Here is a 13,717-nt window from a genome sequence, read left to right as displayed (position 1 = left end):
CCTAAATGAACTTGGCCCATCACACACATATATCTTAGAGTCCCTATTTAATTAGTTCCTTTTGATCACTTAATTAATTACAAATTAATTCTTGATCAATACTAATTAAATAATATGATTATATATTAATATATTAGAACTTATAATATATTAATATAAATCACTAGTATCCTTTTTCGTCATCTTGTCAATCCAAATGTCCTGATGCCATGCAACCCAAATGGACCATATCGGGTCGAGTCAAGTTTTATCAATTATAGTTATGGACTTAGACATTAATCCAACAGTTTTAACATCCAAGTGGTGAAGCTCCCATCTGTTAGTAGTAGCTAAGTCTATAGGAAACTAGATGGTTTCGATTTGAGCTACCAGAGCAAATACTTCTTGAAAATCAATATCGGGTTGTTACACGTAAACTTTAGCAACCAACCTTGCCTTGTATTGATTTATGGTGCTGTTTACATTTTTCTTCAATTTGAACACCCGTTTGAGTATGATTGGATTCACCCCCATTGGCTTGTTCATGATATTCCAAGTATTATTTTTGTTTATTGAATTGATTTACGCATTCATGGCTTTGACCCACCCCGGTTCTCTCTTCGCCTCTTCCACCGATATTGGCTCATCATTGGTTGTTAGGAGAAGTTCTTCGAGATTATCAAGATCAAGCTCATAATATTGAAATCGTCTTGGAGGTACTCTTGGTTTCAAGGGTCTTTGGTTTACAACTCCTTGTTGAACATTATTATTGACCAGACATGGTTGTTCATTATCTTATACTTTCACTCCGTCTCCAATTTCATGATCTGATTCAGTCGATTCAATTGGATCGTTCTTTACATCGTTTCCTTAATTTTTGTTCACCTCGTCTTTTGTGTAGTCTCATGGTACTATGAATGTGCCCGGTTCTTCATTGTCGGTTATTGCTTCATTAACCTAATCCCACTCTTTGGTTTCATCAAAAATAACATCTTGACTCACGATTACTTTTTGTGTTGTCGGGTTAAATAACCGATAAGCTTTCATACCCCGTTCGGAACCACTTGCACTAGTGATCTTGATCTTGCATCCAACTTCTTAAGATTTACCGGTTCAATTTTTGCATGTTCTACACACCCAAATATACGAACATTTTCTAAATTCAGTTTTCTTTTATACAACTTTTCGTATGGAGTTGTATCGTCAAGGACTCTAATGTAAATGCGATTGATTATATTTGTAGAGTGATTTACCATTTCTCCCCATAATTAGTTTGTAACATGCATTGTCTTCATTATACTTCGTGTCATGTCGATAGGTGCTCAATTTATTCGTTCCATAATTTCATTTTGTTGTGGAGAGTATGGAGCGGTAAGGTGGAGTTTGACTCCATTTTGATCACAAAATGTATTAAACTCTAGAGAAGTAAACTCACGTCCTCTATCACTACTAAAAACTTTCAAAGACTTTCCAATTTCATTCTCCGCCAAAGCTTTGAATTTTATGAAGTGTGTAAACACCGCACTCTTCTCTTTCATGAGATAAATCCACATAAATCGTGAAAACTCATCAATTAGTGTGAAAAAATATCGATTTTGACCCTTGGTTGCCATCGTGATCGGATCACATAAGTCACCTTGAACTAATTTTTATGGTCATTTTGCTTTGTATGTCGTCATAGAGCTCCCAGCGGTTCATTCTTCTAACCGTAAACTAGAACTACTTTTGATTCGTCGGGAATAACTTTCTTGTTTGCTTGTCCACCAAGAAAGATTCCACAACTGATTCTCATGATCAAATTAGGGTAACCCTTTAACTAGACCCTTTTTGGACATCTTTTTCATTGACTCGAAATTGATGTGCACAAGTCTTGTATGCCATCTCCACGTATCTTCACTTAGTCTCGAATGAAGGCAAATAAGTACTCCAATTTGTAATTTTATTTTATAAAGGCGGTTTGGAGTTCTTTGTACCTTCATTAATAAGCAATTATCGACACCGTGCATTGTCAAGTAGTTGTATTTCATTCGAATATCATACCCGGCTTTGGTTGCTTGTCCGAGACTAATAATATTATTCTTGAGATCCGGTATGTAATAAATCTCTGTCATCAGCATTTGTTGATCCCTCTTGCCTTGGAAAAGTATAACACCTTTTCCCTTGATTTTTACACACGAATTATCTCCGAATTTAACCTCCTGGTTATGCCTTCATAAAGCTCAGAGAAAAACGACCGGTTTCCAGCCATATGATTGTTTGCCCTATTATCCAAATACCACATATTGTTATCTTGTGAGTCATATCGAGACGGTATCACCTTTTCTTCGTTTACAAACATGGTCTCATGTAAAAATACGGTCTCATCGTTATCATCACTTTCGGGAAAATTACTCTCTTGTAATTTTTTAATTTGGTCCAGACATTGAGACGCGAAGTGGCCGAGTTTATCGCACCGATCAAAATTGGACTTATTTCCTGTATTTGGAATTGGAATTGGGCTGATCAAAATTGGACTTATTTCCTGTATTTGGCTTGCCACCTTGTGAGGCACGATTAACTTGTTTAGACCCATTTGATCCATTCAGACTATTTGACCCGCCTGCCCCATTAAAACCATGCGTTCCTTTTCCTTGCGTTCTGTGATTACTCAAACCACTACCACCAGACGACTTCATGAAGATCACCCTCGATTGCCGTTCTCCGGCGTCATCCTCCTCCCTAATCTATTCTTCATACACCTTAAGTCTTCCTACTACATCTTCAAAGCCGACGAATTTTAGATCCAAGACCTGTTCCAGTGACGCTACAGTTTGGAGGAACTTCGATCAGGGTAAGGTTTTCAAAACTTCTTAACCAGCTTGGATTCGTCGATGGTTTCTTCGAGGCTGCTGATTCGAGGCGATACCGAACAACTTTCTCAACGTATGAATCAATTGATTCGGACTATGACATTTTGAGCCGATCAAATTCCGACATCTCCTACATTTCTTGATTTAGTTGCATCCCAAAGCTTCTTTGCCGAATCCTGATCTCCAATTTGCATGATTAGGTTTCCTGGCAAGGCTTGATAGAGCAGGCATATGGCAAGGCAGTCCTTCTCCTCATTGGAGGCGGTTCCTGGATCAATCACGGTCCAGGCTTTGTGGATTCGCAACACCACTTTCATCCTCATAGCCCACACAATGTAATTGGTGGGTGTGATCATCAGATAATGTACCGAAGTGGCTCTGATTTCTTTCTCCCTCATCGGAGCACCGCCTGAAGTCCCTTTATCTCTTGCCATGTCGACCACCTTGTTCAACATGTAAGTTTCTTTTTGATTTCAAAGCAAAGCTATGATACCAATTCAAGTTCAGAATATGTAAACACAATTAACCAAAACAACTCTTTGATTATTATGAGAAAATCACTCAAAACTCAAAATGCTTACAATGTCTCTCAATGATCATAACTCAATCTAAAAACAATGTATACATAGACCTGCATTCTACTGACTTGTAGAACAAGATTAGGACTCTAAAACCGACTTGCTTAAAATCCCATTCTTACTTTGTCTCCAAGTCCTACTCGACTTAGGATTCCAACAAAATCGAAAGGTTAATGTTTAAGGATTAAATGTGCAATTTAAACTGAATTATAAGGATGATTTTTGTAATTTAAAATGGACATGTGTCATGATTATTAGATACTTATTAACCCTAATATGTATTTTCTATTGATCTCCCTTATATATATATATATATATATATATATATATATATATATATATATATATATATATATATATATATATATATTGGATTAGTATCTAAATCCATAACTATATTTGGTATGTACTTGATCCGGTTGTGCATGTTCCTTTTAGGTTGCCTTCACCAAAGCAACTTGACAAGATGATTTATGGAGAGAGAGAGAGAGAGAGAGAGAGAATATTATGGTTTATTAATATATAATATGAATAATATATTAAAAGAGAAATCATATTGTTTAATTAATAATAGTCAAGAATTAATTAAGAATTACTTTTGTGACTAAAAGAGATTAATTAAACAAAAGGGACTGGAATTGCCAATTATAAGATAATTAAATTTAGGTTGTGGATCTCGTGGATTAAGGGAGTGGACGATTTCAAGGTGGAAGCCCACTTGGAAATCGTCCAAGGGCCTTATTCCAGAAGGTTCTTGGAGCTGCTTAGGGCCTAAGCTATCCACTTAGGGTTTTGACTGAAACCCTAGCAGCTCAACTATTTAAGGACCCCTAGGGCTTCAGTTTTCAGCTACCAGAAGAAACCCTAGAGTGCCTATAGCCGGAATTTTGCCTCCATTCCCTCTCTTCTTGATCATCTTCTTGCCTTGGTGTTTGTGAGCCATTAGAGGTATTACAATTGTGATACCGAGTTCTTGAGGATTGAAGATTCTTGCTACAATCAATAGGTAACCATCTAAACTTGTATTAGTTGATGATTTCAATTTTTATGGTATGCTAATTGCTAGATTTGGGTTTACAAGCTTTGGATAAATTTTCATGTACAATAGAGAAACCTAGATCCAAAGCATTAGGGTTTTGTATGTGCACATATGAATGTTCTTTTGCTCAAAACTCATCAGTGGTATCAGAGCCTTACTTGGTTTCTATTGTATTTGATGCATTGCATGTTTATTCATTGCTTGAATTCGATTTTTCTGCCTTCTACCTGACAGACCCATCGAGTTCCAAAGTGAACTCGACGAGTCAGATGAACTCGACAAGTCCAATTGGGGACTCGACGAGTCGGGCTGTCAGACAGATGTATTTTCGGGATTTTGGCTTATTTTGACTTGGGATAATTACCAAAAATGTTTTTAATTAATAAAATTTGAATTTTATTGATTCCAGGTGATTATCTTAGTCAAAATAATAGATTTTGATCATTTAATTAGATAATTATGGCCTTATTTGATAAACCCTAATTATTTGAATTATTTGATCAATTATCTTGCATGAAATTGGATTAGGTTAATATTAGATAATCACCAAATTAATTGTTTAATTGTATTATTTGAATTTTTATTTAAATAGCTTTGAAATGTTTCAAAACTTTCCCTCGAGTTTTAAAATTTAAATTTTTGATTGAAAGTTTAATTTTGAAATAATTAAATTCCAAACCCTAGAAATTTACAAGTTTAAAATTCACCCCTATACTATTATAATATTATAAGAATAATGATATATATATATATATATATATATATATATATATATATATATATATATATATATATATATATATATATATATAAAGATAAATGCTAGTCTTATCGTTAGTAGGCCTCATTCACGAAGTCGATCTATAAGGGGGTATAAGGTTATGGCCTATAAAATGGTCGTTTAATGGGTGTCCACTCTCACCCACCGCTTCCTTGATTGGTGGAGGGTCGTTAGCCGAACGGGTAGGATAGGGCAACTAATTCCTCATTAAAAGTATAATGATTAATAAAGTAACTAAATATTTTTATAAAATTCCCAATCTTAGTTACTTTAGAAAAAATGTGAATTTGATGTTATTCCATGAAATTACACTTTGTACCCTTGCTAAGACGTTAGTGGAGCGTGTGTGGTTAACCGGCACACTAACTTGGCTCTAATAAAAGGTGGCAAAGGGTGACTCGATGTTTGTCATAGATCAATAGAGCGTGTGTGGCTAACCAGCACATTGATTAGGTGACTGTAACATTGGGGGCACCATGTACATTTGCATGGTTATTCACACCTTGTTTATGATCCTCAATATCCCAGTCACAAACTTGAAGGGCATATCGAGATTTAAACATGTCATTGAAAAGTTTAATGAATCTCAAAAGATCTAGGAGTTTTCAATACATTTAAAACTTAATTCCTCTTGTTTTTTCATGGTGGAAATTAGTGAATCGTCATTCACTTACCTTCAAATTATTTATTGTTTAGATTACGGCATCCCTCTTCTAAATTTCAAATAATGTTGTTGGATCCTAGCCCTAATTTCTCTTTTGGGTGATTATTTAGGGATTCTTATCTAATCAAACTTTGTCTCTTTTCCTTTTCAGATGTCGAACTCAAACAATAACGCTTCAGGCTCAACCTCTTCCGGCTCATTCTCACTCATGAACTTGTGTGGGAGGGTGATCTTCGATGAGATCAATTTTAATGATTGGATCCGCAACATCTGAATGGCTACCCGCTATGAGGACAAGGAGTGTGTCCTCGAAAAGGAGCTGAAGGAGGTGAACGTCAACACTGCTACTACCGAGGAGATCGTTGCCTTTGAGGCCCACGAGCGAGATGTTACGAAAGTCCATTGCATCATGCTCGCGACTATGATTGCAGAACTCCAAAAGTCCTACGAGGACTACTATCCTTATGAGATGCACCCGGATTTGCTAGACAGGTACCACCAAAGTGTCAGGCATGAGAGGTACGAGATCATCACTTCAATGATCATGACCAAGATGAGGGATGGAGAGTCTGTCACTGCTCATCTGCAGAAGATGTAGAGATATGTCAACCACTTGCTAAAGTTAAATGTTAACTTCGATGAAGAGCTGGTGATTGATATCATTCTTCACTCACTGCCACCTTGCTTCAACCAGTTTCGCATGACCTACCATATGAACAAAGAGGAGGACAGCTTGAGCAAGCTTCAAGGCTTGTTGAGGACTGCTGAGAGAAACCTCAAGGATAAATCCATTGCATAAACTCCCACCACAGTCATCCCCGTCTTGGCTATTAGGCAGGGGAAGGGTAAGAAGAGGAAGGCTCCTTCTAAGATCCACCATAAGGGAAAGTCCCATGATGGCACCTCTTCTAGTGGAACCAAGGTTGGTCCTGCTGCACCCACCTCAAACCCGAAGGATGCAGAGTGCTACCACTGCCATGGCAAAGGGCATTGGAAGCGAAACTTCCTGAAATATCTGCAAGATATCAAGGATGGGAAGATCAAGCCGTCCTTCACAGGTATTTATACTATTCAATCTAATAACTCATCGCATGCTATTTCTTGGGTTCTTGATACAGGATGTGGTTTTTCACATTTGTTCTGATTTGCAGGGCCTAAGAAGAAATAGGGATGTGAATCATGGGAAGATAAACTTGATCATGGGGAACAGAAGATCATCGTCTGTCATCAATATTGGAGTTTACTCTTTAGTGCTTAGTAGTGGGTTAGGACTAGAGTTGAATAATTGTTGCTATTCGCCAGAAATGGCAAGAAACATCATTTCTTTTCATGGTTTGTATAGACAAGGATTTAGATTTTTGTTTGATAATGAAAAAGGTTCTATTAATGTTTTTCTTAATGGTGTTTTCTATTTTGAAGCATTGCCTTGTAATGGAATATATGAATCTGTGATGGTTGTAGACAACTTAGGAAATGATGTGCTGGATATTGACTCTTCCAATAGTTTGGACAAAGCATGCTTGTGGCATTGTCGTCTTGGACATGTCAACAAGAAGCGCATAGCCCAACTCCAAAAAGATGGAGTGTTGGAGTCATTCGACCTTAGGGACGATGACGTGTGCGACTCTTGTTTACTTGAAAAGATGACCAAGTTACCTTTCACTGGTACTTGTGAAAGGGGTGAGGGTTTATTGGATCTCATACACACCCATGTGTGTGGGCCCTTTAGATCCACCACAAGGGATGCAAGTCGCTTCTATGTGACTTTCACTGATGATTATAGCAGATATGTGTATATCTACTTAATCAAGCACAAATCAGAAACCTTTGAAAAGTTCAAAGAGTTTAAGCAGGAAGTGGAGAATCAACTGTGCAGGAAAATCAAGATGCTTCGATCCGATCGAGGAAGAGAGTACCTTAGTCTTGAATTCCACGACTACCTCAAGGAATGCGGAATCGTTTCGCAATTGACGCCACCTAGGACACCGCAGTTGAATGGTGTGGCTGAAACCATAACAACTCAGCTATTTAAGGACCCCTAGGGCTTCAGTTTTCGGCTACCAGAAGAAACCCTAGAGTTCCTATAGCCGGAATAGTTCCTCCATTCCCTCTCTTCTTAATCATCTTCTTGCCTTGGTGTTTGTGAGCCATTAGAGGTATTACAATTGTGATACTAAGTTCTTGGAGATTGAAGATTTTTGCTACTATCAAAAGGTAATCCTCTAAACTTGTATTAGTTGTAGATTTCAATTTTTATAGTATGCTAGATTAGGGTTTACAAGCTTTGGATAAATTTGCATGTACATTAGAGAAATCTAGATCTAAAGCTTTAAGGTTTTGCATGTGCACATAGGAATGTTTTTTTGCTCAAAACTCATATATATATATATATATATATATATATATATATATATATATATATATATATATAGTACCACCCTAATAAGACGAATGCATGTGCATCTGTCTAGCCAACCTATATTCATAACCAAGTCAAGTAGGAATGAGCAAATAGCTAGAACAAGGTTGAACCAAGTGAAGGTAAACTTAAGCCTAAAGTAATGTTGAGGCGCCAAAAGCATCTTGACTAATTCCGGTATGGATCATATGGTACTCACAATCATTTGCAAAACGATTAAGAGACATAAATAATACAAGGTAACAAACATTGTCCCCTTCAAATGCTACAAATATATCGTCCATAGAAAGTATTACTAAGTAACAATTCACTCTTAATCCTTATATACTTTCTCGAACAAGACATCTTTAACTTGGGTGGCGGAGCAAGATCTATGGAAACACCATCGGTTTGCGACTGACCTAAGTTTTACCTTTATGATAAACGGGTCTTCAAACATGAAACTCAAATAAGAAGACTATAGCCCTCAATCAAACTCATCTGAATTTCAATTCCTTCAAAAACATTATATGAACCAAATTGGCCTTCAACGTGTATCACCATGACCTCCTCATGTAATGAACTTTTTACTTAGTTACCTAAAATTATTTTAATTCAATATCAAATATCTATTATATAACTTAGGGTATCTCCAATTTTTACCTTTTTCATATTTTTTTTACTAACATTCATTTAAATTATATTTTGTTTATAAAAAAACTATAAACCAAACAATTACTCTTGTCAAAATAACATGATAACCAAAAAGATCGGGTTTAAAATTCGGAGCATATAGGTTTCAAAACATTAAACAACATAAAACCTCCGGAAGCTCATCGGATTCCTCAATATACACAATCCTCCTCTCTCTCCTCAAAAGTTCTAGAAACCCATAGGACAACGACGGGGTTAGCCGGAAAAGGCAAAAAGAAAATTGATCCAAATGGTAAAATCCCATTAAACAAAGCCAAAAAGCCCAGAATAACATCTCTTCAACCACGGCGATTCCCCATAAAATGATTAAAATCATGGTGTTGGACACCCAACTGTCTCAACCATGAATCAGCAACACTCACAAATGAAACAACTTTTTCTTGATCCTGTTTGCTTGAAATCCACACGTCACCTTGCATCTTGTAGGTCGCTAATCCAAATGCTGGAACACAGATTCCTTCCTTTCTCTTTCTCTTTGACAATCCATTTTCATCAAGCTCTACATCCATATATATATATATATCCATGTTCATATATACTATTTATGAGAACCTAAAGTTTTTATAACTAATAAGCCAATCAATATTTGTACCTTGAAACGATGAAGATAAGGTATGGTATGTCAAGAAACATGTTGACAAGTCCTTGATCGTTCTCCCCATAGGAATATGATATATTGGGTACCTATATTAAAAAACCAAATTAAATTTTGTATTATAAATAACAAATTTACAGAGATGGTTTGTATTTTTAGCGTCCGTTCCTATGTAAAACTTTTTGTTTTAATTATTAATCTAATGAATTGAAAGGATTTATATATAAAAAAATCATTGCTAATAAAAATGAAAAAAAAAATAATATACTAAAAATACTAAAACATAGAACAAGCTAAATTAATTACGAATAAGTTAAACATATAAAAAAACAAAACAAAACAAAACCCAATAATTGTTGTTTAACAAAAATAATATCAACTAGTAGAGAAAATAAATATATATATATATATATATATATATATATATATATATATATATATATATATATATATATATATATATATATATATATATATATATATATATATCTTTGAGCGTATACAAAAACTATATCGTTATGGATTTTTTAGTGTTTTCACAAAAATAGTAAAAAATAGTATAAGAGACAAAATATACCAAGCAACGGCCATCCAAGTAGCTGGTGAAAGATCAACACTCCTCAGCGACATCAATCCAGGGTATCTTTTAGATAACGCACATACCTGTTTTGCAATAAGAATTTTAAAAGATGGTTAAATGGAACTCTCAACATACTAGAGGGGGTGTTTTATAAAATACAATCCACGGGAACTCTCTCGCACTTCATGTCTTCATCAACCACTACAAGCAACGCGTCAAAACAAAACAGTGTGCGTCCCAAAGTAGCAAACTATGGTTCTTCAATCTTACTTGGCATCATGCACGCGAGGACAAAATAGTCATTTACTTGACAACAAGTCCAAAAACACGACACAAAAATGGTAAAGATCCTATCATTTTGAATAGATTTTTTTTACTTTTTTACACATTGATTGGTATTTCGGAGGGTAAATAATTAATTTATACCCAAAAAGAGAAACAAATGAATACCTTGTCCATGAGAGGGACTCTTCCGTAAGGAGTTGATCTATCGAAGTATTGGAAGTAAAGATGACCCAATCGATCGTTCAAATGAGAAGATGTTTCTTGATCAAACACACATTCATCGGAAGAACATCCATCCCACCTTGACACCTTCTCGCTCTCGCTCTCCTCACTCAACGAATCGCTAAATGAATCCCTGGTTTCGGAATCTGTTTCTTCCCTGTAAAAAATTATGTTTTCAAGTAATTATTGATCATATGATGTTTGAAGAAAGTTTCGTTTTATGAAAGAAATACCTTTGACAGTTCAAAGATGAATTGCTTGTAAAGATTTGAATGGCGGAGAGGTAAGGAACATAATACTGAACAATAGTTTCATCTCCGGCGTCGTCGACGTTGATCGGAACTCCGGCGCCATAGGCACTCCATTCATCGAAACAATTCCAAAGATCTCCCAACGTGAAGAATTCAACTCTCTCCCTTTCCCATGGATGCCATAGCTTATTAAGGTTCCTAATCTCACTCTACAAATCAAACACAAGAACGAATAAGTAAAAACGAATTGGGTTTTTTAATGGATTGACGAAGAGAGAGAGAGAGAGAGAGAGAGAGAGAGAGAGAGAGACGTACCTTGGAGAGGAATTGGGATGGAACAACAGGGGTTGTGGAATCCAGGAAACATTCAAGGTTGGATCTTTTCTCTGAAACCATTTCTAGAGAGAGAAAGGAAGGGCGGATGAGAGATTTCTAGAGGTTTTATGTTTCTCTCTCCTACCCTGTAAAAAACAGACGAATCCCTCCTTACGAAGAAGACAGGGAAAAAACGACGATTACAAACAAGGGAATGAAAATGAAATCGAAGAAGAAGAGATGTTTTCGGGATTTCCCCTGTTTTGAGAGAGAGAGAGAGAGAGAGAGAGAGAGAGAGAGAGAGAGATATTAATATCTTGATTCGAACAAGTATAATTTAAAGGAGGAAAATGGTAAGAATTTCTATATTTAATGTAATTTTCTCATCAATTACTGTTTCTCTTGACTAAAACAACAGAATCTTGTCAAATCGAGAAAACCCGCTATTGTCGGTGACCGAATGTCACCGGAAACTGCGGACTCCGGCGAAACTCTGCAATAAATGGATTAAAGGATCGACGTTTTCAAACCCACCTTTCACTCCAAGAAAACCCGATAGAAAAATAAAATCCGGCAAAGAGTCGCGAGGATTGAAAGCTAATCAAAAACCCCAAAATTCAACACAGAAAATGACATCGAAAGCCGGTATTAGGGCGAGAAAACGGTGAGATCACGGGGATAAATCGAAAACGAGGATGAGTTTGTGTGCTTATATAACAGAGGAAGAAGAAAACAAGAAGTCAAGAAAGAGTTGCAGAAAGAGAAGACATGTGAAAATTTAAGATTTTAGCGGACATTAATAAAAAAGTGGATGAACATCACGTCTTCGACAATGTTTGTTATGTGAAAAAAAGTCAGCATTATGTATTATATTTTATTTATTCCAAATAAAAGAAAAATAATTAATTTCATGTTATTTCTATCCATGTTTTACATGATAATTCAGTTTGGCTCATTTTCTTTAGTTTTCAAAATAAAAAGATAAAAACTGATTTTCCAAATCAAAATATTTTGTGGCAAAAAGGTTGATGCTCATGCCACATCACGTACTAATAATATTGCAAACATTATGTTATAATAAATAATATGTACTTCGTTAATAAAGAAATTTATTTCCCTATATCCTTCCACTTGAAAATGATCTGTAATAATTGTATTTATTGCTTACCATATTTTCCGATTGAGAGTTAATTGCATCTTTGCATTATAAAAAGATATATTCTTATTTAACATTTTTTAGAGGGTATTCATCCAAATAATTTCTTTTTTTTGTTGGAAATAATTTATAAAAATAAGCAATTTTTCTTAGCTTTTTTATATATGAAAATCATCTATATCCTTAGAAACTTTTATAATTATGTCTATATATGTTGGTAAAAATTCAAGTTACATGCACATCACGTACTAATATATATATATATATATATATATATATATATATATATATATATATATATATATATATATATATATATAATATTTTAAAAGGTTTGAACTCAGACTAGAAACCGGGGACGAAAGCAGTTCAACAGCGACCGGTTTTATGTTAAGTTCTAGACCGGACCGGATTGAACCGGACGGTTTCTTCAAAAACCAAGGTAAACCGGTAAAAAACCGCTTAAACCAGTTTATTGGATTTGGATGGTTGAATTTTACTTATCTAATTAAAAAAGAAATGCATTTAAAAAAAATTAAATAGCTCGATCGATCAAATTATCCAGAGTGTATACAACTCCAAGGTCGATACACAACACTGCCAAATGTATATTGTCTGTTAAATCGGTTGAACCATGAATCGTTCATTACACCGGTTTTAACTAGAAACCCATATTTTAAAACATTGTATAAATACCCAGATACTTATTTTAATCATAATTTTTATATTTAAAAATTAAAATCAATATCTTCAGATTAGATTATAAAAATACTCATTTGGAATCCATCTTATAGTCTATTTCCTTATTTACAATATGATTATTTATCGCTTCATATTTTGTATAATCGATTAGCAAAACTTGTTGATTGCATATTTTTTTGAACAACGGTGGTTAGTCAGTAGAAGTTAGTATCATGAAATTATTTACGCCATGTTACAACTCGAGGCCTCAAATCTCAGAGGCAAAACATTTACCAAATGGGCTACTCCCACATTGACCTGTTGATTGCATATTTAATAATTGTTTGACAAACAATATATTTTATCTCCTATGATTGATGTAAGCAGCCCGACCCGTGAGGGTGGGCAAGTTAGGCGACTGTCCAGGGCTCATCGTTTGATTGGGCCCCTAAAAAGGGTTTACATTAGAATTATATATTAGCAGTGTTAATTTTTAAACAAATATGATTGTAGATCGATTGGAAAAGGCGCTTCCTCCATTATTTTTTATAGACGTGTCCCGAGTTCAATTCTGTCAATGTGCATGATTTTTTATATTTATAATATTAAATGTTATTGTAATTTGTATAT

General features: G+C 35.1%; 1 protein-coding gene across 1 annotated transcript; it reads right to left on the bottom strand.

The window, feature by feature from the left end:
- Positions 1-9,038: 9,038 nt before the first annotated feature.
- Positions 9,039-12,076, bottom strand: LOC111914523 (uncharacterized). The gene is made up of 6 exons (XM_023910258.3): positions 11,251-12,076; positions 10,918-11,144; positions 10,628-10,841; positions 10,175-10,260; positions 9,595-9,686; positions 9,039-9,501 (listed from the first exon to the last, which is right to left on the bottom strand). Exons 1-6 carry the CDS (start codon positions 11,329-11,331, stop codon positions 9,281-9,283), a joined length of 921 nt encoding a protein of 306 aa, XP_023766026.1. The 5' UTR covers positions 11,332-12,076; the 3' UTR covers positions 9,039-9,280.
- Between the last annotated feature and the right edge of the window lie 1,641 nt (positions 12,077-13,717).

The sequence above is a fragment of the Lactuca sativa genome, chromosome 3, assembly GCF_002870075.4.
Source record: "Lactuca sativa cultivar Salinas chromosome 3, Lsat_Salinas_v11, whole genome shotgun sequence".
Classification (NCBI taxonomy): domain Eukaryota; kingdom Viridiplantae; phylum Streptophyta; class Magnoliopsida; order Asterales; family Asteraceae; genus Lactuca; species Lactuca sativa.
The sequence above is the reverse complement of the archived record's forward strand: the minus strand, read 5'-3'. Positions and strand labels throughout refer to the sequence as shown.